We start from the raw sequence: 26,412 nt of genomic DNA on the forward strand, positions 1-26,412 counted from the left end.
CGGCCGCGATCGGCGCGTGCGCAGTGGAGTCGGAGAGTGAACGATGGGGTGGCCGGGGATGGACCGAGGTGAGTGTGTGAGTGTGAGAGAGAGTGTGTGTGTGAGAGAGAGTGTGTGTGAGAGAGAGTGTGTGTGAGTGTGAGAGAGAGTGTGTGTGTGAGAGAGTGAGTGTGTGAGAGAGTGAGTGTGTGAGAGAGAGAGTGTGTGAGAGAGAGAGTGAGTGTGTGAGAGAGAGTGTGAGTGTGTGAGAGAGAGTGAGTGTGTGAGAGAGAGTGAGTGTGTGAGAGAGAGTGTGTGTGTGTGTGAGAGAGAGTGTGTGTGAGAGAGTGAGTGTGTGAGAGAGAGTGAGTGTGTGAGAGAGAGTGTGAGTGTGTGAGAGAGAGTGAGTGTGTGAGTGTGAGAGAGAGAGAGTGTGTGTGAGAGAGTGAGTGTGTGAGAGAGAGAGTGAGTGTGTGAGAGAGAGAGTGAGTGTGTGAGAGAGAGTGAGTGTGTGAGAGAGAGTGAGTGTGTGTGAGAGAGTGAGTGTGTGTGAGAGAGTGAGTGTGTAAGAGAGTGAGTATGTGTGTGAGTGAGTGTGAGAGAGAGTGAGTGTGTGAGAGAGAGTGAGTGTGAGAGAGAGTGGGTGTGTGTGAGTGTGTGTGTGCGCGCGCGTGGCTGTGCGTGCGTGCGTGCGCGTGTGCGTGCGTGTGTGTGCGCGCGCGTGGGTGTTGTGTGTCGTGCGTGTTGCTTGCGTGCGTGTGCGCGATGCGCGCGTGCGTGTGTGTGGGAGTGAGAGAGGGAGAGTGTGTGATTGAGTGAGAGAGAGTGTGTGTGAGTGAGTGAGAGAGAGGATGGGTGTGGGGGAGAAAGGGAGAGGCTAGGTCGGGGAGAGGATGGGTCTGGGAGGGAGGAATAGAGAGGATGAGGTGTGTGCATGGGTATGGTGAGAGGGTAAAGGAGGGTGGGGAAGAGAGGGAAGAAGGGGATGCGTATGAGGGGGGAGGATGAGGTGTGTGCTGGGGCAGGGTGAGGGAGGGGAGCAGGGTTGAGGGAGGGAGGGAGGGAAGAGAGAGGGAGGGAAGAGGGAGGGAGGGAAGGTGGGTGAGGTGATGTATGTTGGAGGGGGAGGTTGGAGTGTAAAAGGGGAGAGTGGTAGGGAAGTGGGATTGGAGGGACAGTGTGGGGAAGGAAAGTGGGTTGGAGGTGGAGTGCGTGAGTGGAAGGGAGGAGAACCTTGGGGATGAAGGGGTTGGATACAGTTAGAGATAGAAACGAGAAATACAAATCATGAACACATTGAAACTGAAGCATTTGGCAACAAACTGTTTATCTGAATTCAAGATTTAATTCCAAATTGGTATAACAGTGGTTTTGTATTTGTTTGGTTTTACCCTTGTTATGCTACTCTAAATAATGTCACCTAGCTAATACAACTGCTTAATAATAAATTTGTCCTTGTTATTAATTTCTAATTCTGTAATATGAAATGCTCAACACATTGAACATTACATTTTATTTTACAGGGTGGTAGAACAGCTGATGAAGCTTTGGAGGCAAGAAGGGTTACATTATGGCCATCTTTGACACGCCAAAGGAGGCTTTTAGTGCCTTGCGTCCAATATGTGTTAAGATAACGAAGGAACAGACCATTACTAATGTACAGTGCCTTCAGTCACAGCTGCAGAATGTTGGAGATGCGGCATTACAGGATCTGCAGGAGTATGTATTGTTTCCACTTACATTTGCACTGAAGACACCTGGTCCAAAGCAAGACAGATTTCTTCAAATTGTCATGGAGTGTATTCATTTTATTATTTCTAGAACATGTGTGCGGAGACAGCAGCTCCTCTGTGAGCTGTTCTCTGACCTGACCCTTTGCCTGTCCTCCCCAGGCAACCATGGAAAGCTGACCATAATCTCGGAAGAGCTTAAAATGGCTGCTGTCAAAGGACTTGATGCCCTACTGCACTCAGCTTATGGTGACATTGTGCTAAGTTTGTATGAGCCAGACATGCTACCTGTCCAAGGATTTGTTATCTCAGTGCTCTTAACCATCGCTGAACATGAAAAATCAAGACAGCTTCAGATTCTTGCTCTGAAATGTTTGTTGACCCTGATTTTGCAATGTGATTGTTCTGAAATGCACTGTTCTTTTGACAACAGTGAACTGATTCAGGTTGGAAATCAACTTGCCTCGTTTTTGCCTGGGATCACTTTAGGAATGACGCGCATTATCTCTGGAGATGTTAAACAGGGTCATTTAGTAACAACCTATGCCATCAGAGTTTGGTATAAGGTGGTGTGTTTAGTCATGGCCAATGAACAACTGTCCAACAACATCCTTCATGACAAGAAAATGAATTTTGCAAAAGCGAGTAAACATGCTGAACTTGTAATCTGCAGAAAACCAGAATGGGTAAATAGCACTGCAAGCAAACTAGAGGTGCTTTTGCAGAAATTATGCAGTTGTGCTGCTGGCAACCAACACTGGAAAGTACGGTTAGAATTGGTTGAATTGGTTCATCATTTGTTGTCACACTGTAACAAATCACTCAAGGAATCCATCAGCCATCTGTTGGAGGTTCTTGTGAGACTCGTAGGTGATGAGAGACCAGAGGTGCAAACAAGATGTACTCAGGTTTTGAGACATGTCTCTGAGCAGTGCGTGGTGTGGGAAAACAAAGATTTTGCAGATGTGCTATCAGATAATTTGCATGCACTTGCAACAGCCCTTCCAAGACTCATGAGAACTCAAGATGACCAGAGTAAATTGACATCATTAAACTTGTTACTTGGCTACATAAAATTATTAGGCAGTAAAGTCAATGTTGTTCTTAACTCAACGGTTCATCTTGGGCGTCTTTCAAAAGCACTGGTACAAATCCTAGAATTGGATGTGACGGATGTGCGGATTGTGGAAGAAAGGCAATTGACTTCTGAAGCTGCAGGTCTCCAGCAGCCAACACCCTGCTCAACATTGGACAAGCCGGCTACACAGAAAAAATACTTCAAATATTTTAACGAAGAACGTGTATTTACATTGCTTCAGCAGATTTGCAGGGTTTTGGGTTATTATGGTAATCTCTATCTGCTGGTGGATCACTTTATGGAATTATACCAAGAGTCTGCAATGTACAGAAAACAAGCTGCATTGGTGATTAATGAACTATTGCTGGGAAGTGCTGGATTAGATGTGTGTATTCTGCATGAACGAGAAACTCCAGTTAGTACAGATGATTTTAAGGCAGTCATCACATCTATTGTTGAGGAATATACAAGTATGAACAACTGGCATTTGGTAACAAGTCTGGAGTCCGAATATGAAGCTGGCCTTGATAAAAACCAACCAAGATATCAAGATTTTACTGAAGGATTCCACAGTTATTCCCAATTCTCAACTTTAACAGTTCATACTATGAACAGTAATATCTGGCAAATCTGCATCCAACTTGAAGGGATTGGTTATTTTGCTCGAGTGTTAAATAAGGGATTCTGTCTGCTTTTAATGACTACTCTTTACCCAGTGTTAGAAAAGGTTGGAGCTGAAACTTTACTTATTAGTCAAATGGCCAGAGGTACATTGGTAGACATATGCCAAGCCTGTGACTATGAGTCAATTCGTGAACTGATAAATCAGAATTTGGACTATTTAGTGAACACCATTTCACTGAATTTGAGAAGACTAGTTCAGCACCCTCATACACCCGGTGTTATCAGCGTCATGTTTAGCTATTCTGATGCCAGCTTTCTACCTTTGGTTGATGATGTGGTTCAGGATGTGCTCTTGTCACTTGATCTTTATCACAATGAAAAAGCTCAGCTAATTTTCACTGTCCTCCACTCCCTATTAATGGCCTTAGGTATGTGGTGTGCATTGAGTAAAATATACATACTAGAATGTGGTAAATTTGTGCATGCCTTGCCAAATAACTAAGATGGTGTATATTAAATACTGCTCTAAGCAAAAAGATTATACATTTACTTGAAGGTAGACAAAAATGCTGGAGAAACTGAGCGGGTGAGGCAGCGTCTATGGAGCGAAGGAAATAGGCGAAGTTTCGGGCCGCGACCCTTCTTCAGACTGATGAGAGAGTTGGGGGGGGGGGAGCGGGAAGAAGAAAGGAAGAGGCGGAGACAGTGGGCTGAGGGAGAGCTGGGAAGGGGAGGAGAAAGCAGGGACTACCTGAAATTGGAGAAGTCAATGTTCATACCGCTGGGGTGTAAACTGCCTAAACGAAATATGAGGTGCTGCTCCTCCAATTTAGGGTAGGCCTCACTCTGGCCATGGAGGAGGCCCAGGACAGAAAGGGCGGATTCGGAATGGGAGGGGGGAGTTGAAGTGCTGGGCCACCGGAAGATCAGGTTGATTATTGCAAACCGAGCGGTCGGGCGAAGCGATCGTCAAGCCTACGCTTGGTCTCACCGATGTAGAGCAGCTGACACCTAGAGCAGCGGATGCAATAGATGAAGTTGGAGGAGGAGCAGCTGCAGGATGACAAAACATGGGGGGTATTGTCCCCCACCTCTCAAAGCATAGGGGGGACATGTCCCCCATGTACCCCCCAGGATTTCCGTCCATGGGATCAACAGTAGCTCTTTTCATACCATTATCCCAACCAAACACATCTCTCTCACCCCCTCCTCTCAACCCCCCTCCTCTCAACCCCCTCCTCTCTCACCCCCTTCCTCTCTCACCCCCCACCTCTCTCTCACCCCCCTCCTCTCTCTTTCACATCTCCTCGAAAACACGACTCGCTAATTTTTACATATTCCGATAGAGATTTATGCCGTGGTCAAAAATCGCCTTATCTGAAAATTTCATGCATTATTTCTCGAGTTATTTATGAAAATATTCAAAAATTACAAATAACTTAGAAAATAAATTAGTTGATGACGTCACAGTGGGTCTGCTCGCGCGGCCTGTGCGCACTGTTTTCCACACACTGCGGGTTACGTCACCCCCCCCCCCCCCCCCCCCGACTCTTAGTTATTTGGTCGCTGCTCGCCGTGAGCCCAGCAGCCCACTCACCGTGGGCCCGCAGCCCGCCCCTCTCCTCCTCTCCCCCACCCCCCTCCTCTCCCCCACCCCCCTCTCCCCCCCCTCCTCTCTCCCACCCCCATCCTCTCCCCCCCTCTTCCTCACCCCCCCCTTCTTCCTCTCCCCCCCCTTCTTCCTCTCCCCCCCACTTCCTCTCCCCCCTCTTCCTCTCCCCCCTTCTTCCTCTCCCCCCTTCTTCCTCTTCCCCCCCTACTCCACTCCCCCCTCCTCCTCTCCCTCCCCCCCTCCTTTTTTTAAAGTTTAAAAACTAGGGAGGGTGCATAAGGAGAAATGAGCAGCCCCTGCGCAGTTGTCGGCTGTGGGTGAGTGGTGGAATATTGAGTTGGGGAACGGGTTGCGTTGGGGGACCAGGCCTCCCATGTGACAGGGACCCAACGGGTCCCACTTGGTCTATTAATCTATAATATTGCATGCAAATGACAATATGTGGATTCGCCACTAGAGAGAGATAGTACTCTACATTGAACTAATAGTAGAAATAGATAAAGTGGATGGTTACCACTTTGGTTCTTTTAAATTTAATGGTTTAAAATAAATGCAATGACCATGACATTTTTTGTCATGCAAATGTTTAACTACACAGTGTGAAGGAGTTTAATGGAAAATCCTTTGATGATTGCAGTTGGGTGCTTTGTGCAAATTCATTGTGAAATTGTTGCAGGTCCTTTTTCTTTGTTTGAAATAACATGTTTCTACACATAAAGTGATATTAAGTAACTTAAACATGTGCTTTGATGTAACTTGTGCTAAATTAATTTTCACATCTGTACTTCCAAGATGAGTCACTCGCATCAAAGCCATAAAGTATAAAGTTGAGGCCTACTTCAGTAACAATTAAAACCTATACCTTGCCCATTGCCACAGATCCTCCACATTGATATATTTACTCTTGGGTCCTTCCAATATGATGCTTGATGTTCATATAATTTGTTTCTTCTTTGCATTGCTACCAATTTCAGCTTTGTCCTAAATATTAGGCTGGTCATTCCTGACACTTAATGGCCCTCGGATCGCTGTTGCTAGCCACCTGATATTGCGTATCATGCACTGACATTGCAGTCCATGATTAACTGTGCCCTTGTAGAATTGGTGGTGCAGCTGGTGAAAAGGCAATGTGCATGTCCCTGCTTGAGTGGTCTGTTTTATCATGTACGATGCCTTAATCCTCCTGCAAGGAGTACTACTGAAAGGAACCTTTTGGAAAAACAAAGAAGTTAGAAAACGCTTGCCTCCAATTTCAGGGACAGTTTCTTCCCAATTGTAATCAGACGATTGAATAGTCCTCTTGTCAGCTAGAGTGCATTCCTGATCTCCCAACTATCTTATTGGACACCTTTGAACTATCTTTAATTGGATTTTATCAGACTTTATCTTGCACTAAATGTTGTATCCTTTATCTGTGCACTGTGGATGGCTCGTATATAGTCTTTTCTTTGCTTGGATAGCATACAACAAAAAGCTTTTCACTATACGTCGGAACTTGTGACAATAATAAACTAAACTAAGATCCATTCCGGAGACTTGAGCAGACTAGCATGTCACTGAACAAGTGCAAAAATATTGGAGAAGGGGCAAAAAATTCCTCAGTGGCAGATCACCCCACCTGTTTATAATAAAAATGACAAAGAGCAAGAACTATAGCTTTGAGGATATGGAATGTTGGCATGTTTCTCTACATAATGTCAAGATGTAACTGGCATTGATTGGAGTGCAGAATTACCTACTGTATTAGTTCTTGCTGTCCTCAGCAGATAGCACAGCAAGTGATCTTTATGATAAGCTCTTAAACGTGCATACCACTGTACAAGCAACACCTTCAACTAAAGGAAATGTGTGGATATTGCAAAGATGGGAGAATGAAGTGTGCTCTTGGGTGTTGAGGGGGATCTGGTTGATAAGGGAATTCAAGGGGAGTATAAAAATAAAAGAGAAGTATAAAAAAGTAAGGATGAGTAGGAAGCCAGAAGATTGGGAAACTTAAAGAGCAACAGAAGATAACTAAAAAGGCAATATGGGGAGAAACGATACAAAGGTAAGCTAGTCAAGAATATAAAGGAGGATAGTAAAAGCTTATTTAGGTATGTGAAGAGGAAACAAGTAGTTAAGACCAAAGTTGGACCCTTGAAGACAGAAAGAGGTGCATTTATTATGGGGAACAAGGAAATTGCAGACGAGTTGAACAGGTACTTTGGATCTGTCTTCACTAAGGAGGACACAAACAATCTCCCAGATGTACTGGTGGCCAGAGGACCTAGGGTGATGCAGGAAATTCATATTAGGCAGGAAATGGTGTTGGGTAGATTGATGGGACTGAAGGCTGATAAATCCCCAGGGCCTGATGATCTGCATCCCAGGGTACTTAAGGAAGTGGCTCTAGAAATTGTGGACGCATTGGTGATCATTTTCCAATGTTCTATAGATTCAGGATCAGTTCCTGTGGATTGGAGGGTATCTAATGTTATTCCACTTTTTTAGAAAGGTGGGAGAGAGAAAACGGAATTATAGACCAGTTAGCCTGACATCGGTGGTGGGGAAAATGCTGGAGTCAATTATAAAAGATGAAATAGCAGCACATTTTGATAGCAGTAACAGGATCGGTCGAATCAGCATGGATTTATGAAGGGGAAATCATGCTTGACTAATCTTCTGGAATTTTGTGAGGATGTAACTAGGAAAATTGGCAAGGGAGAGCCAGTGGATGTAGTGTACCTGAACTTTCAGATAGCCTTTGATAAGGTCCCACATAGGGGATTAGTGGGCAAAATGGTATTGGGGGTAGGGTACTGACATGGATAGAAAATTGGTTGGCAGACAGGAAACAAAGAATAAGGATTAACGGGTCCCTTCCAGAATGTCAGACAGTGATTAGTGGGGTACCGCAGCTATTTACAATATACATTCACGATTTAGATGAAGGGATTAAAAGTAACATTAGCAAATTTGCAGATGACACAAAGCTGGGTGGCAGTGTGAACTGTGAGGAGTATGCAGGGTGACTTGGACAGGTTGGGTGAGTGGGCAGACGCATGGCATATGTTGTTTAATGTGGATAAATGTGAGGTTATCCACTTTGGTGGCAAGAACAGGAAGGCAGATTATTATCTGAATGGTGTTAAGTTAGGAAAAGGGGAAGTGCAATGTGATCTGGGGGTCCTTGTTCATCAGTCACTGAAAGTAAGCATGCAGGTACAGCAGGCAGTGAAGAAAGCTAATTGCATGTTGGCCTTCATAACAAGAGGAGTTGAGTATAGGAGCAAAGAAGTCCTTCTGCAGTTGTACAGGGCCCTAGTCAGACCACACCTGGAGTATTGTATGCAGTTTTGGTCTCCAAATTTGAGGAAGGACATTCTTGCTATTGAGGGAGTGCGGCATAGGTTCACGAGGTTAATTCCCGGGATGGAGGGACTGTCATATGTTGATAGAATTGAGCAACTGGGCTTGTATACACTGGAATTTAGAAGGATGATGGGGGTTTTAGTGAAACTTATATAAGATTATTAAGGGATTGGACACGCTAGAGGCAGGAAATATGTTCCTGATGTTGGGGGAGTCCAGAACCAGGGGCCACAGTTTAAGAATAAGTGGTAGGTCATTTAGAACGGAGACGAGGAAAAACATTTTCACCCAGAGAGTTGTGAATCTGTGGTATTTTCTGCCTCAGAAGGCATTGGAGGCTAATTTTCTGGATGCTTTCAAGAGAGCGTTAGATAGAGGCTTTTAAAGATAGCGGAGTCAAGGGATATGAGGAGAAGGCAGAAATGGGGTACTGATTGTGGATGATCAGCCATGATCACAGTGAATGGTGGTGCTGGCTCAAAGGGCTGACTGGCGTACTCCTGCACCTATTGTCTATTGGTCTGCTTGTTGAAGAATTGGAAGTGGATTCTTTCTTCATTAGTGCAAAAGACACTCTGTTTGCAGCTAAGTGTTCCAGTCAGAAAATTAAGTGTGGAGGGGAAAGAGTCAAGGATATGAATACCTGCTTCTGTGTATGTTGCAATGGATATAGTCTACTTGAATACAGAGTCAGCATAATTTTCCTAATAGAGGGGCAAACTGAAAATGGCAGAGACAGCTGCTGCCTTGAATGATCCCACGGGTCCTAAGCTTCAGAATGTCTGTGACCCTGACCTCCACCAGAAAAGTAGTCCAGCCAGATGTGTGGTTTTATTTTAAGTCGTAGGATATCATGGCTTTAAATAAGGACGTCTTTTTTTTTTTTTTTTAAATGAGTAAAATAAAAGCTTGTTTTTCAGATCACTGTGGCTGAAAATCTCTTTAGATGAATGTTGACTGTTGCTCAGTTGTGACTTTGGTTTTGAGGGAGTTTAATGTTGAGAATAATGTGCTTAGGAAAGCAACAATAATGTCAAAAAAATTAAGAGAGAAATTTCTCATGGGCAGAAATTTCTCATCTCAATGGGGGCACCAGAGGTGTGCTTGTATTTGTTGTTTTCATAAGGTCATAAATAATAAGAGCAGAATTAGGCCGTTCGGCCTATCAAATCTATTCTGCCATTCAGTCATGGCTGCTCTAGCTCTCCCTCCTAACCCCCATTTTCTTGTCTTTTCACCATAACCCCTGACACACGTACAATAATTTATCTCTGCTTTAAAAAATATCCATTGACTTGTCCTCCATAGCCATATGTGGCAAAGAATTCCGCAGATTCAGCACCCTCTAACTAAAGAAATTCCTTCTCATCTCCTATAGGAATTCTGAGGCTATGTCCTCTAGTCTTAGCCTCCCACTAGTGGAAACATGCTCTCCACATCCACTCTATCCGAGCCTTTCACTATTCGGTACGTTTCAATGAGGTTATTCCCCTCATTGTTCTAAACTCCAGCGAACTCAGGCAAAATGCTCATCATAAGTTACCCCACTCATTCCTCTGATCATTCTTGTAAACCTCCTCTGGACCCTTTCTAGGACCAGCACATCCTTCCTCAGATATGGTGCCCAAAATTTCTCACAATACTCCAAATGCGGTCTGACCAATGCCTTATAGAGCGTCAGCAGTACATCCCCATTTTTGTATTCTAGCCCTCATGAAATACATGCTGGCATTGCGTTTGCCTTCTTTACTACCGATTCGACTTGCAGATTGACTTTTTACGATTGCTGCACCAGCAGTCCCAAGTCCTTTTGCACCTACGATTTCTGGATTCTCTCCCCATTTAGAAAATAATCTATGTCTTTATTCCTACTACCAAAATGCATGACTCCACACTTTGCTTCACTATATTCCATCTGCCACTTCTCTGCCCCTTCTCCCAACCTATCCAAGTCCTTCTGCAGAGTCCCTGCTTTCTCTGCACTATCTGCCCTTCCACCTATTTTCATTTCATCTGCAAACCTGGCCACAAAGCCTTCAATTCCCTCATCCAAATCATTAATATATACCGTGAAGAGTAACGGCCCCAGCATGACCCCTGCGGAACTCTGGTTTTCTGGGTTAACTCCATTTTTCAACAGCTGAGCATTCTTTCCTTTGATTTGTGTGAATATATTTCCAGCCGCCCTCCCCCCAATTAAACTAAAAGTGTCTATGCTTGCATATACAGGCACTATTTGAAGAAGAGATGTTCTTGTATTGTGACTGATAATTTTTCTTGATCCGTCTCTGAAAGGTACATGCTTGTTACAAGCTTCAAAGGACGAGGATGTAGTTAGGATTGCCGGCCCTTTTTGGATGTATTTCTGGAAGTTTCTTAACGTGAATTCCTATACCACCTTAAGCTCCCATCACTTGCAGCTCGATACATTCATCCATGTGGTCACCACTATCCCTATCCCCTAGCATGTGAATATACTTTTCATTATCCTACTAAGCTTTCTTCCCCAATTGTAAAAGTAAAGCTTTTACTTCACCTTTATTAAAGTGTGGTTTTGTGGTCTTGAGGCTGCATTAACAAAACAAGCAGAAAGATTATCGTTCAGAGTGATTATTGAACCTCTGACATAGATAAAGTAATGATATCCTGGCACCTTTGTTGCAATTGGCTAAACCAATTGTCATTTAATCTTTGGATGACATCTTTTCGTTTGTCAAAAGCCTCTTTCCTCATCGGCTATAACATAATGGCCAGACAATACAATATTATTTGTGTTCACATTTTATTTGAGATTCCTCAATGAATGTCACAACCTACCATATTTGATAGTGCATCTTGTTTATAGCTGTTTAATTAAGTTTCCTCATCACGTGCCACATTGCTGCCCAATAGTCTCTTTTCCCACAATTGTACACGTGTCATGCTGATTCCATCAGACTATGCTATTCCTTTATTTACCTGTTACATTAATCTGAAGAAGGGTTTCAACCCAAAATGTCAGCAATTCCTTTTCTCCAGAGATGCATTCTGACCTGCTGAGTTATTCCAGTTTGTTGTGTCTATCTTCAGTTTAAACCTGCATCTGCAGTTCCTTCCTACGCATTAATCTGACAGATTTGACGTAACATCTGTTAATGCTCCTGTTCCTCAGATGCAGCACATGTGATTTAGTCCCTTCATAATTTTTGATGTTGGCGATGCCTAAACATATTGTCTTTGCATTTCTAGTATTTTTAATGTTGTTGATCAAGAGTGTTTATAGAAAATAGAATACCCTCATTTTAATAATATTACCTGCTCTAGTTATTAAACTCTTGTGCCATTACAGATAGTCTCTGCTGAATTTTATAGAGATGTGAATCTAAAGATAAATATTTTTCACTGTTTAACTATTTGGCACTTAAAGACTTTTGAAAATTGAGAAATCATAAATTCAGTTTGTCAGATATTACTGAAATATTAAATAAAATAACCTATTAACCGTTCACCACAATACAGCTTGCTGGTTTCCACCTATGGATCCTGTTCAGAAAATGGGGAAATCTCATAAAGCCAGCAGATCTGATACCACAGCAGAAGAAATCCAGTGCTTTTTCCAGCAATATCAGAACCTAAAACGTCTAGCAGAGGGGGATATTGAAGGGATCGATCTGGACCAAGCAGGTAATTTTCTGGACAAAACCTTTCCCATAAAGTGAAAGTGTGTCATTTTATCCTGGCTAAAATAGAAAAAATAATCCTCAAGGCACACTGTGAAAGTAGTCACCTGTCATTTAGAAGACTGTGCTCCATTCATGTTTATGTAGCAGGCTAATACTCTAAAAATTATATTGTGCGAGCTTTAGCTTGACTATTATCTTTTTGGGAATTACTTTAAAATTCAATCAGATTGTATGAACAGTCAGCTTTTTTCAAACGTGCAAGCTTTTCCCATGATTTAACCTATTAGCTGTAGGATGCAATGACTGAATAGCCCCCAACTTTAGTGAATTATTTAATCCCTTCTCAACTGTTCAGTGGCATTTCTACAATCATATTTTGCTTCATTGTGCCTCCTAATAATCTGCCTTTTCCTTTCTCATTTTATTTCCACCTTTCATATTTGTTTAAGTTATTTTTATGCAGTCATTCTTGAATGTCATACGATTTGTTCAATGTGATGTAGAGAGAATTCCCGATATCAGACCCACACAGTGTCTTAATCAGCTTACTTTTTGTCTTTTTCACATATCAACCATCCTTCACATTCAGTCTAATTTCAGAAGAGTATTTTTCCATTAACTCTGGATTACTGAGAGGGAATACAAAACTTAGTGAACATCGTGCTAACAGAATGATATAGTGCTTGTTAATGCACAGGCTTTGTTATACCAAATATTAAATTCTGTATGATTTAATATTTCCTCGACTTATTAAATATCTTCCATGATAATTGTTAAACTGGTGCCCTGCAAGGCTGAGTTCCCTTTACATTCCTGACGATGCATCCAAATTTTGCTTTCAATGCATTTAAAGTTTACAGGTGACGCCACGGTAGTGAGCTGTATCTCAAGCAATGAAGAAACAAAGTACAGAAAGGAGATTGAGAGCTCAGTAGCATTATGTCAAGATGATTTCTCCCTCGGTGTTAGAAAACCAAAGGAACTGGTGATCGACTTCATGAAAAAGGATGAAGTACACACATAAATAAACATAAATATCATGACAGTTTGTCCTGGTACAACGACATTGACCCTACGATCAACAAAGCACACCAAAATCTCAACTTTCTCAGAAAGAAATTTGGCGTGTCTGCAATAACACCAAAACCATAAAAGGCATCATATCTAGATGTGTCACAGCTTGGTATGACATCTACATTAGCCACAAGAAGTTGCAGAAAATTGTGAATGTAACCCTGTCTGTCACGCAACCGAGCTTCTTTGTCCTTCACCCCTTCACCATCAACTCCATCAACTCCATCTACATTTAGCTGCCTTGGGAAAACAGTCAACAAAATCAACAACCACTCACACCCCCGGTCAGTCTCTCTTCTCCCTGGTCATTCTCTCCTCTTCCCATCAGAAGATATAAAAGCTTGAGGGCATGTATCACCAGATGCAAGAACAGTTTCTGTCCTACTATTAGACTTGAACAGGCCTTTCATATGCTAAGGATAAACTCTCGATCTTCCAATCCAATCTATCTTATCAGGGCCCTTGCACTTTTTGCTATCTGCACCTTCTCAGTACCTGTAATATGATATTTCTATACTGTTTTTTTTCTTTTGTACTGCCCGTTGTTCTCACAAATGGTATTTGCATGGATAACACAAAACATTTCACTGTATCTTGGTACACGTGATAATAATAAACCAGTGCCAAATAGCTCTCAAACAGTGATGCTGAACACGTCTCTACACGCAGCAACTAATAAAATAGAAAGCCATTTTATTTGTTGAGATTTCATGCAACTGAATCTTTAAAATTACTGCTATTGAAATCTGCTATGAAATTTGTTTAATGGCCTCCAACAACCTTTTTCCATGGGCATTAAGACCAAAATCACTGGGAACCGAAGTTCTAACTTCTACATTGTCTGTCACCAAGACCACCACATTCCACCTCCATAACATGTTACTCGTCTGCTATTGTCTCAACTCAACTCATTGTTGCCACTATCCGCTGGTTTGTTACCCACAGATTTCTCATTTCCTGGCCAGATCCTGTCTGCATGAACTTGAAGTTAGGCACAAAAAACTTGAGTAACTCAGCGGGCCAGGCACCATATCTGGAGAAAAGGAATAGGTGACATTTTGGGTCGAGTCCCTTCTTCAGACACGAAACGTGACCTATTCCTTCTCTCCAGATATGTTGCCTGAAGCACTGACATACTATTCATTACATCTTCTAGACATAGGAGCAAAATATACCCATTCAACCCACCGCATCTACCCTGCCATTCAATCATGGCTGATCTATTTTCCCCTTCAACCCTATTCTCCTGTCTTCTCTCTGTAACCTTTGACGCTCTTTCTAATCAAAAATCCATCAACCTCAAGCTTAAAAGTACTCAATGTCTTGGCCTCCACACCTGTCTATGGCAAAGAGGTCCACAGATTCACCACCCTCAGGCTTAAGAAATTTTGAACATCATATATATTCTGAGACTGCTCTCAAATTCTAAACTCATTACTGGGAATATCCTTTCCGTGTTCACACAATCTAGACCTTTCATTATGCAGTAGGTTTCAATGAGATCCCCCCTCAACCTTCTAAACTTCAGTGAGTGCAGGCCCAGAGCCTTCAAGTGCCTCTCGTATGTTAACTCAATCATTCTCGTAAACCAAAGTCAGCATGTCCTTCATCAGATATGGAGCCCAAACCTGCTCAAAATATTCCAAATATGGCCGTACCAGTGCCTTGCTTTTAAATTATAGTCCCCTTGAAATGAATGCTAGCATTGCATTTGCCTTTTTACCGCCAACTTAACTTGCAAATTAACCTTTTTGGGAATCCTGCACTAGCATTCCCAGGTCTCTTTGCACCTCCGATTTCTGAATCCTCTCTCCATTTAGAAAATAGTCTACGCCTTTATTCCTTCTACCAAAGTGCGTGGCCATACACTTTGCTACACTGTAATCATTTGCCACTTCTTTGCCCACTCTCCCAACCTGTCCAAGTCCTTTTACAGCCTCCCAGCTTCCTCAACACTAGCTGCCTCTCCACGTATTTTGAATTGTCCGCAAACTTAACCACAAACCCATCAACCCATTAATAATTATTGGTGAATTAAATAATTCACCAATAATTATTATATTCGGGGCTATTTTGTGGCACTTACCAAATGCTTTCAGAAAATCTTACCATGCTCATCAGTTTCCCATTATCCACTTCACTCGTATTACTTCAGAGATCTCCAATTGATCAAACATGATTTCCCTTTCACACAACCACACTGGCGTGGTCGGGTAACCTTGAACTTTTCAAAATGTGCGGTTATTAATTTTTCTATAATAGCTTTTAACAATTTCCCTACAACTGAAGTTAAGCTAACTGGCCTGAGTTTCTTGCTTCAGACCCCAATTTTAATACGGAAAATAATTCATTTCAGGAGAATGAGTGGTTGTTAAAAAGTGTTTTCATTTCTTAGTGCAGTGTCAGCGTCCGTGCTGTTAAATGCCAAAATTTCTCCAACATTACTGTCCAGAGGTTTGCTGTGCTCTACACCTAAACTATGTAATATTTTAAATTGTTATTTTGGGAAGCTGCAGACTGCAGAGCAATTTGAAGAAGAAAGATGCAATTGGAGCCTCAAAAGAAATTGATTTCCAAGGAAACCTCTTTGAAGCCCTTCAGATCCGAAACTTTTTAAATTTTAGCAAAGTACAAAGTTAAGCAGAAACCTATATGTATGCTCTTCATGTGCACGGTTGTGTCCTTTGGTTAGAAAATCCTTTTGAAATATTGTGCGAATAAACCCATTAAATGTTGATCTACACGTGCATATAGCCAAAGACCAAGAGATGCCCATTAATGTCATCTTATGTTTTTGAAGAGAAAACCTGCAAATTAAGAAAACCTGAGATCAAAACAAATGCTGCAAACACTGAGCAGGTCAGGCATCATCTGTGAAGAGAAATAACATTTCAGGTCAATGATTCGTTTTTGGAACTGCTGAATGGCATTTTCTGTTTTGATCTTTTTTGCTTTTTATTTATAACTTAATGTGAAAGACAACACCAATTATCTTAAATTTACCACTGTCTGGATTATTAGGTCCGATATTCAAACCAGGGCCTGGTTTATTTGATGGTCACTGTTATAAAATGGTTTGCTGATGTTTTGATATAACAAAATGTTTTGGTATGTCTGCTCTGTTTTAGAATGTGAAACTCCCAATCAAGCTGATTCCAACGCTAGCTATGACCCCCCTGATGTGAAGAAAGAGCTACCAGCACATATTCGCATTGCCAAGGATGTGATGGAAAGATGCATTCATCTCTTATCAGACAAAAACATTAAACTGCGACTGAAGGTCTTGTATTTTTCTGTACCTGGAAGATAGAATGTAAAATTTTCAAACGTTTTCTGAGTATCTTTTGAGGGTTTTATTTTTCGTCTCATAAAAGATGGTTCTATGAGTAAAAACAAGCATCATCTGCGATTCTGTACAAAAGAGAATGTAGATAACTTGGGAGTGGAAAAATCCCCATGTAGATGAAATTATTTAGTATGTTTTCCCGCTCATGTCGTTAGTATGATTTGATCTTTAAGTTACTTTTATTCAAAATTAAAATAGTTTCCATTTCTTAAGGAATGGCTTTGGTCAGTTGCAAGTCTAGAAATAGATCAGTGACTATGAGGTGCTTTCAGTAGTTGAATTTTGGTGGACCAACAAGCAGGTTGGAGGACATCGGTTGCTGGCAGGAAGGGAGGTTGGGATAAATGTTTGGGAGGAGGTGTTGGCAGACATAAAATCAGCAAACCAAAAGACGAGGATGGTATCTTAAGATATATTGAAGCACGTCGTAAACCGTTTTCTCCATGTAGAGCCTGCAAAGTTATGGGCCATGCATGCTTCAATGATAATTATGGCTTATAGCATGCATTGGGGCCACTGCTCCTTTCCAAAATTCTCTATGTCACTGCATTAGCTCCACTAGAATCCCCCATTAAAATGTAGTTGTGTAATATACAAAATTGCGGTGCTTTTCCTCTAATATCTTGACCACATTTCTTGGAATTGTGGTCCAGAAATTAATAGTCTTGATGGTTTACTTTTAATTTGTACATGTAAAAGATAAACATCATGACTTGATTAAAATGTATATGCTCTCCCCTCCAAACTGGTTACCAAACTCGCAGAACTGGGTCTCTGCGCATCCCTCTGCAACTGGATTCTCGACTTCCTCATCCACAGACCATAGTCTGTTCGTATTGGTGGAAATGTGTATATCTATACTCATGACTGCGTAGCCAACCACAGTGCGAACTCCATCATCAAGTTCGCTGACGACACCACTGTTGTGGGGCGTATCACTGATGGGGATGAGTCAGAAGTTTAAGAATAAGGGGTTGGCCATTTAGAACTGAAATGAGGAAAAACTTGAAAAAAATGCAGCAAATTATTCTTGCACCACTGAATTATATGTGGAGTTGAACATAGAATGTGGGAATTGCTCAGGCAATAAGCTTGGGACTTCTGTATTTAAAATACTTAAATTCAGAAGATTTGAACCAGCAGATCTTATGGATCCATAACGTAGATATAACAAGTGTATTTCAATCAGCCTGTCTGAGCACAGTAAAAATGTCTTTATAGCAAGTGCTTGCTTCTGATTGCAAGATAAATGCAATGAATATATATAGCGTATCTCTGTTTTGACTAATTCTTTCAACCAACCGCCTCATCACTTAGTGATCTGAAACAATCTTTTTACACAAAACAGGTCTTGGATGTTTTGGAACTGTGTGTGATTGTTCTTCAGAATAATCTGAATGAACTGCTTCCAATGATACACCGTGCATGGAATCCACTGGTACAAAGATTGATCAATGATGAATCCCTCGTTGTCCTCAGGGCATTCAAGGTAAAATGATATTTCCTACCAATTGCCTTTGGTGAATTTATGTGCCTCGCATGATTTCATGTAAACCAAAGTAAGATATATAGATACATAGACAATAGGTGCAGGGGTAGGCCATTCGGCCCTTTGTGCCAGCTGATTCAATGTGATCATGGCTGATCAACCATTTGGAGTTTTGGTCTCCAAATTTGAGGAAGGACGTCCTTGCTATTGAGGGAGTGCAGCATAGGTTCACAAGGTTAATTCCCGGGATGGCGCAACTGTCAAATATTGTGAGAATGGAGCCACTTGGGCTTGTATACACTGGAATTTAGGAGGATGAGAGGGAATCTTATTGAAACGTATAAGATTATTAAGGGATTGGACACGCTAAAGGCAGGAAACGTGTTCCCGATGTTGGGGGAGTGCTGAACCAAGGGCCACAATTTAAGAATAAGGGGTAGGGCATTTAGAACGGAGATGAGGAAAAACTTTTTCACCCAGAGAGTTGTGAATTTGTGGAATTCTCTGCCTCAGAAGGCAGTGGAGGACGATTCTCTGGATGCTTTCAAGAGAGAGTTAGATAGAGCTCTTAAAGATAGCGGAGTCAAGGGATTTGGGGAGAAGGCAGGAACGGGGTACTGATTGTGGATGATCAGCCATGATCACAGTGAATGACGATGCTGGCTCGAAGGGCCGAATGGCCTACTCCAGCACCTATTGTCTATTGTCTAATCAGTACCCCGTTCCTGCTTTCTCCCCATACACTTCGATTCCGCTAGCCCTAAGATCTCTATGTAACTCTCTTTTGAATGCATCTAGTGAATCTGCCTTCTGAGGCAGAGAATTCCACAAATTCACAACTCTGTGTGAAAAAGATTTTCCTCATTTCAGTTCTAAATGGCCAACCCCTTATTCTTAAACTGTGGCCCCTCGTTCTGGACACCCCCAACATCGGGAACATGTTTCCTGCCTCTAGCGTGTCCAATCCCTTAATAATCTTATATGTTTCAATAAGATACCCTCTCATCCTTCTAAATTCCAGTGAATACAAACCCAGTCGTTCCATTCTTTCACCATATGACAGTCCCGCCATCCCGGGAATTAACCTTGTGAACCTATGCTGCACTCCCTCATTAGCAAGAATGACCTTCCTCAAATTAGGAGACCAAAACTGCACACAATACTCCAGGTGTTTTATGCTGACTTCTTTACCAACCATTTGCATGCCTATGAATGAAAAGTAATGAATATTAAAGTCTGTTCTGGATGTCAAATTTGTCATGATTGTTTCCTGGGTGATGAGTCGTTTCCACCTTTGTTTCTAGGTGCTGTGCACCTTGGCTGATACTGGTGGAGATTTCCTGAGGAGCCGAGTTTCTAAAGACATTTTGCCAAACGTGACCAGATCTTTAGCAAGTCAAGCCAAGGCCAGTGTCAAGGCTGGGCCCATTTATAGCCACACTCTGTCCTACAAACTTCAATTAGCTGTGCTTCAGGGCCTTGGAAAACTATGTGAGAAATTGGAACTTTGTAAGTATGTGCTTCTGATGTAAATTTTTGAACTCTTGAACCATGGCTTGTCAATCAATCAATCAATCAAGTTTTATTCATCACTTGCACACAGCAGCGGTACAATAAAAAAAAGAACACACAATACACAATAAAAATTTACACAAACATCACACCACAAACATCCATCACTGTGGTGGAAGGCACACAATTTGGCCAGTCCTCATCCATTTTCCCCTGTGGTCGGGACCTCAACCCTTTGCAGGGTGTCAATATACACCACAATTATATCACTATATTCCATGTCCTTCGTGAATACCGATTCAAAGTAATCATTTAGTACCTTGCCTACTTCCTCTGACTCCAAGCATAAATTACCTTTATCCTTGGTTGGTGCTGCCCTAGTTACCCTTTTGTTTTTAAAAAGCCTTAGAATTCTTGTTAAACTAATTCGAAGGGTCTCGATCCGAAACGTCGCCCATTCCATCTATCCAGAGATGCTCCCTGTTCCGCTGAATTACTCCACCATTTTGTGTCTATCTTCGGTGTAAACCAGCATCTGCAGTTCCTTCCTACCTTCGTCAATGACATTACATGGCTCCTTTTGGCCCTCTTCATTCCCCACTTGAATTCTCCCCTGTATCTTTAAATTCTTTAAAGGTACTTATTTCATCTTCCTAAACATTACATATGCTTTGTGTCTTTTTGACCAAATTTCCAACCTCCCTCATCCATGCTTCGCTTATCTTTCCATCCTTGTGTCTCCACCTTACTGGAATGTGCTGGACTCTGAATAGCTGGTCTGTAAATGGCTCTCACATGACAGATGTGAACTTGCACAAATAACAGCTGATCCCAATTTACTCTTCCAAGCTCCTGCCTAATGTGGTAATTAGTGTCCCCGCAGTATAGTACTTTTCCCCAAGTTCTGAACGTATCCTTATTCATAACTATGTTTCAAAGAGTGATGATTACCTCTTAAAATCCATATTAATCAATGACCGTTATACCTTTTCAAAATTAGTGACAATGTTCAGAGAAGTTCACGGTCTTTTTCCTCATTAACGTTAAATCTCAAAATGTTACCAACATTATATTTCCTTCTAGAAAATAAGTTGTTTACTTGTCACTTAAGTTGTGGGAACACAACATTGTGTAGCTGTGCATGCACCACTAATTAGGTACTAATTCTTTGTTACAATTTAAAATAAAACTCACATGTTATCTCCGGGATTAAGAGGTGAATGTATCTAACAGGTATCTGATCCGCCACAAATACTTGAACTGTGGAGTGACTTTTTTAAATTTAAACATTGAGTTAGCTGCACAATGGGAACAGGATTGATTACAGATAAAGCTGCAAATGATGAATAGAAAAACATGTCTGTTACACTCTCCGGAGTGAACATTTTGGATCGATGAAGTGTTGCCATTCTGAAATGTCGTTGTTAACCTCTTTCACGCCAATTTAGGTGCTTGATCTTCCAAGTATTTCCAGCATCTGCACATTTTATTGCTTTCAGGTGATCATTAGCTGTTTCACTCAGCGGAAAGAAGAATGACCGATGTAGCATATTACCTTATTTAATTTCAATAATCGGTTTCGGTTATCAACTGTCATCCTAAATCGGAACTGACCTTGATGTTGATATTGTGCCAAATATAAAAAATTTCAAAATGATAATATCCAGTATCTGGTCAAATATTGAAGTGTCATAAAAAAGCTTTGACCTTGACAGGGGATAAAAATACATATTTTCTTGTGCAGGTGAGAGTGACCTCGATGTGGTAGCTAGCACCTGTTTACCATACCTGAGCAGCAGGCAGCCACGGAAACTTCAGGAAGCAGCCTGCAGGTAATCCACAAATCACAAATTTAAATAATTTATGAAGAATTTATCCTTCAACAAGAGAGGTGCTTCCCTATACTCTTTTTATTGCCTTTATTTTTTTTATATCCATTTATCTTATTGCAAAGATCTTAACTGCCTGGACAAGATAGCGGATGTGCAGGAGTGGGCGCCGTCTGTGTATGGCAGCCTGTCTGCAGTCCGTCTCTACACTTTTTTTAAAATTTTATTTTATTTTAAGTCCTGTTAAAAAATGTTAGTGGAGGTCTTCTATGTGGGGGGTGGGGAAGGGGGAAACTTTATTTCTTAGTCACCTACCTGGTCGGAGAGGCAGCATCCCTCCAAGCTGCTTCTTCGCCCCGTCCTCGCGGCCTACCATCGAGAATGGAGTGGCGTTTCCTGTCGGGACCGGGCGGGACTACAGCTTCGGCGGCGGCGGTGCAGCGCTGGGATACCAACACGGAGCGGGCGATGCCTTACCGGGTCGCCGTGCGGTAAGCTCCGGAGCGCTGTGGCCGTCGATCCCAACATCGCGGAGCTGGGGCTGCGGGCGTCTGGCCGCGGGCGGCGCTGGATTTGGTGCGCTGCAGAGCCAGGGATCGAGTTCACCAGGGTCGGAGCTCCAACCGGCGCGGCCTGAGGACTACGAGTGCCGCGGTCTCCGGGGAGGAGGCAGCCGCTCCAGACTTTCCAAGCCGTTGAGGAATGTTTCACCCGACGCTGAAGTTCCATCTTCACGGCAAGAGGGCCCTGAAAATCATCGGACTGGCTGCAAGGCCACAAATGGGCCCCGACCTCGGGTGTTTCACAGAGGAAGAGGACTTAACTTTCTGGTGCCTTTCCCCACAGTGGAAATTTTTGATTCTGCTGTGGGGGGACGTTTGTGTTGAACTCTATAATGTGTCCATTTTATTCTTTTTTTTTTTAAAACTTTTTCTATGGTTTGTATGGAAACTTATTATTTAATTTATGTAAAGCACTTTGGTGTCAATGCGAGTTGACTTAAAACGTGCTATATAAATAAAACTTACTTACTATATAATTAAAACTCAAATCTTGACCACTTCCTGTTTGCACTGCATATTCATTTTAGAAAAAACGCTACCACTTACGGCTGTGATTTTTGGCCATCTTACTCAGAGTCCCCCTCCGCTGCGCAGGACAATAGGATTTTTCGCATTGATGAAAAATAAGACTTATTAATGTTTAAAAATTGTTGAGATTCTCTCTCGTCAATCATGCCATGAAGGCCATGCCCCTTCCAGGGGGAGGGACTATAAATCCCGGAAGTGTGGGGTGTGGCTCAGTCTCTGCAAGATGGGGGAGGGAGAGGTCACGACTCTCTGTCTTAGGTGACCTTGCACCCTGCTTGAAATGGTATGAAACTGCACTTGAAATTGGTGGCCTTGCACCCTGCTTGAAGTGGCATGAAACTGCACTTGAATTTGGTGGCTTTGCACCCTGCTTGAAGTGGCATGAAACTGCACTTGAAACTGCAGAATGCTCAGCATCTGCAGAATGCGCAGCATCTGCAGTTTCCTACACACATACAGTGCCCTCCATAATATTTGGGATAAAGACCCATCGTTTATTTATTTGCCTCTGTACTCCACAATTTGAGATGTGTAATAGAAAAAAATCACATGTGGTTAAAGTGCACGTTTTTATAAAGGCCATGTCAGATTTTAATAAAGGCCATTTTTATATATTTTGGTTTCACCATGTAGAAATTACAGGTGTGTTTATACATAGTCCTCCCATTTCAGGGCACCATAATGTTTGGGACACATAACTTCACGGGTGTTTGTAATTCCTCAGGTGTGCTTAGTTGCCTCCTTAATGCAGGTATAAGAGAGCTCTCAGCACCTAGTCTTTCCTCCAGTCTTTCCATCACCTTTGGAAACTTTTATTGCTGTTTATCAACATGGGTTGTGCCAATGAGAGTCAAAGAAGCCATTATGAGAGTGAGAAACAAGAATAAAACTGTTAGAGGCATCAGCCAAACCTTAGGCTTACCAAAATCAACTGTTTGGAACATCATTAAGAAGAAAGAGAGCACTGGTGAGCTTACTAATCGCAAAGGGACTGACAGGCCAAGGAAGACCTCCACAGCTGATGACAGAAGAATTCTCTCTATAATAAAGAAAAAAAAACAAACACCTGTCCGACAGATCTGAAACACTCTTCAGGTGTGGATTTGTCAATGACCACTGTCTGCAGAAGACTTAATGAACAGAAATACAGAGGCTACACTGCAAAATGCAAACCACTGGTTAGCTGCAAAAATAGGGTGGCCAGGTTACAGTTTGCCAAGAAGTACTTAAAAGAGCAACCACAGTTCTGGAAAAAGGTCGTGGACAGATGACATGAAGATTCACTTATATCAGAGTGATGGCAAAAACAAAGTATGGTGGAGAGAAGGAACTGCCCAAGATCCAAAGCATACCACCTCATCTATGAAACACAGTGGTGGGGGTGTTATGGCCTGGGCATATATGGCTGCTGAAGATACTGGCTCACTTATCTTCATTGATCATACAACTGCTGATGGTAGTAGCATAATGAATTCTGAAGTGGATAGACACATCCTATCTGCTCAAGTTCAAACAAATGCCTCAAAGCTCATTGGCCAGCGATTCAATCTACAGCAAAACAACGATTCCAAACATACTGCAAAAGCAACAAAGGAGTTTTTCACAGCTAAAAAATGGTCAATTCGTGAGTGGCCGTCAATCACCCAATCTGAACCCAATTGAGCATGCCTTTTATACGCTGAAGAGAAAACTGAAGGGTACTAGCCCTCAAAACAAGCATAACATAAAGATGGCTGCAATGCAGGCCTGGCAAACCATCATCAGAGAAGACACCCAGCAAATGGTGATGTCCATGAATCACGGACTTCAAGCAGTCATTGCAAGCAAAGGATATGCAAAAAATACTAAACATGACTACTTACATTTACATGACATTGCTGTGTCCCAAACATTACGGTGCCCTGAAACGGGGGGACAATGTATAAACAGCTGGAATTTCTACATGGTGAAACCAAAATGTATAAAAATGATTTTCAAATCTATTACAAATCTCAAATTGTGGGGTACAGAGGCAAATAAATAAATGATGGATCTTTGTCCCAAACATTATGGAGGGCAATGGAGCTTTCAGCCTCTGCCAAATTAGCTGATCTCCACGAGATTGAGATACAGTAATTGTTCTCAGTGCCTGGTGTAAGAGAGGAGTGGACCGAAATAAATAAGTCTTTGGCACTGACCTGAGCAAATATAAGAAAATTGGTAGAAATAAACCATCAATCTAATTTGTATAAAATTATTGCGCTTGATATCAAATGAGAATATCTTTCATGTATGTATAACATCTTCTTTTCTTTCACCAGTGTTTTTTACCATCTAGCTGAAGTTGATCCTGATGCGACTTGGCTCATTGTGAATGAACTTTATTGCCCAGATGTTTACAATCCACCACATACTAGCCTTCCGCCCATCCAGCTCTCTGGAATGGGTAAACAAAGGAATGAATTCATGGATAACGTTGTTCAACTTCTGCATAATTTATGACATGGGCTGTGCTACCATGTCTGTGTGAAACTAAAGCTGCTCTCAGTATCATGCAAACAACCAACTTTTTTGTTGGTGTATTAATTCCTTTGAGGGCAAGCATTTATTTTTGGAAGGATGCATAATTTCGTCCCAATGGCTTGTTTCCTGGCTTGTTTGACAACAACATCATGAAAGATTTACAAAAAAGACAATTTGATCATCGGTGATGCATGGCAACAATGGCTCACAGAAGGATTTTGCATATTGTAATTGTCAGTGATCTTGTTTGTTCAATTTCAGTGGATAGAAATTATTGCAGAAGCTGCACCTGAAATACTGTGGTCCAGACGCCTTCTCTTGCTGCCTTTTGGCTCTCTCCATAAATAAATTATGCACTTTCGAGATACAGAAGGTGTGTGATTAACATGCAGGTATGCATGGGTTGACATATTTGTAACAGCACTAACCTTGTCTAAATCTTTGCATTTGCATTCAGGATCTTAAAGGAACTTCAAGTTGAGATTGAATTGAGTCATTAAACGACTGAACCAACTTTAGGATACTTATCATTATCATCCATGGGGCTGCAGAATATAATGAGATAATTTATTGTAGAAGCTTATCAATATTTGCTTCACATAAGCATCTTACATAAAGATAGATACATTTTAGAATCTGAGGGGAAGTACTATACTGATTAACAATTTTTTTTTAGTTTGAAGTTTTAAGTACAAACTGCCATTCATTAATGCAGCAATTTTGTCTCATTTACTGCAAACGCAGCAAATCTGGTAGCTCCACACTTAAAATGTCTTGACTTCAAGATTGTTGGTTATCTTCAGGATACCCTGAAACAGGGATGTTATAGCAGCCCCTTCTGGTGTTTGAGGCAAGTTACAAATTATTAAACTGTGCACCAGATAACATGAGTAAGAGTTTATGAAAATTTCTCCTGATTGCTCAAACCCCCACGTGCCTTGAGAAAAGGTGAAGTGATCGAGGTGGTAAGACATGTGTTACTCCTACACCTTTTGTAAAGCAGCTTGTTTTTAATAATTGCTCTGCTTTTAATGCCAGTTTTGACTGTAAAAAGCTGGCTTCCAGCATCTTCCAATATTTTTTTTATCCAATTATGTTAATTCTAATACCAAGCAGGTGGTGGCAGCAGTAAAGCAGAATTGTGTGGGCATGAGTACATGTTAGCCGCAGAGGTGAAAAGAGAAATTACTTTATTGCAAAGTTAAAGGACTTCACCCCCATTGTACATGATTTGGGGGGGGAAAAGCATTTCCATAAGTTAGCTTGTGGACTTTAATAAAGATTTTTAATGTTTGAAGCGTGACCTTTATTTGTTTAACGTGTGAGAGATTATGTAGGGAATTGAATATATAACGCAAGAAGAAACATTCAACACAGTTAGACTATATTTATGTTTATGGGATATATATTTATCTACATGAGCATCCTCCCACCTTATTTCATCTGGTCCCCTCTTGGTATTTCTAAATTCCTCATAGGTTTATGTAGTTCATAATATATGCTTCGATTAATTCAAGTGGTAGCAAGCTCCAC

At 41.7% G+C, this 26,412-nt stretch overlaps 1 protein-coding gene across 1 annotated transcript; it reads left to right on the plus strand.

Annotated features, from left to right (window-relative positions):
* Positions 1-6: 6 nt before the first annotated feature.
* Positions 7-26,176, plus strand: tti1 (TELO2 interacting protein 1). Its single transcript, XM_033041610.1, has 8 exons — positions 7-68; positions 1,503-3,839; positions 11,873-12,037; positions 16,239-16,390; positions 17,805-17,945; positions 19,250-19,454; positions 21,202-21,289; positions 24,678-26,176. Exons 2-8 carry the CDS (start codon positions 1,550-1,552, stop codon positions 24,856-24,858), a joined length of 3,222 nt encoding a protein of 1,073 aa, XP_032897501.1. The 5' UTR covers positions 7-68; positions 1,503-1,549; the 3' UTR covers positions 24,859-26,176.
* The last annotated feature ends 236 nt before the right edge of the window (positions 26,177-26,412 follow it).

The sequence above is a fragment of the Amblyraja radiata genome, chromosome 23 (genome assembly GCF_010909765.2).
Source record: "Amblyraja radiata isolate CabotCenter1 chromosome 23, sAmbRad1.1.pri, whole genome shotgun sequence".
NCBI lineage: Eukaryota > Metazoa > Chordata > Chondrichthyes > Rajiformes > Rajidae > Amblyraja > Amblyraja radiata.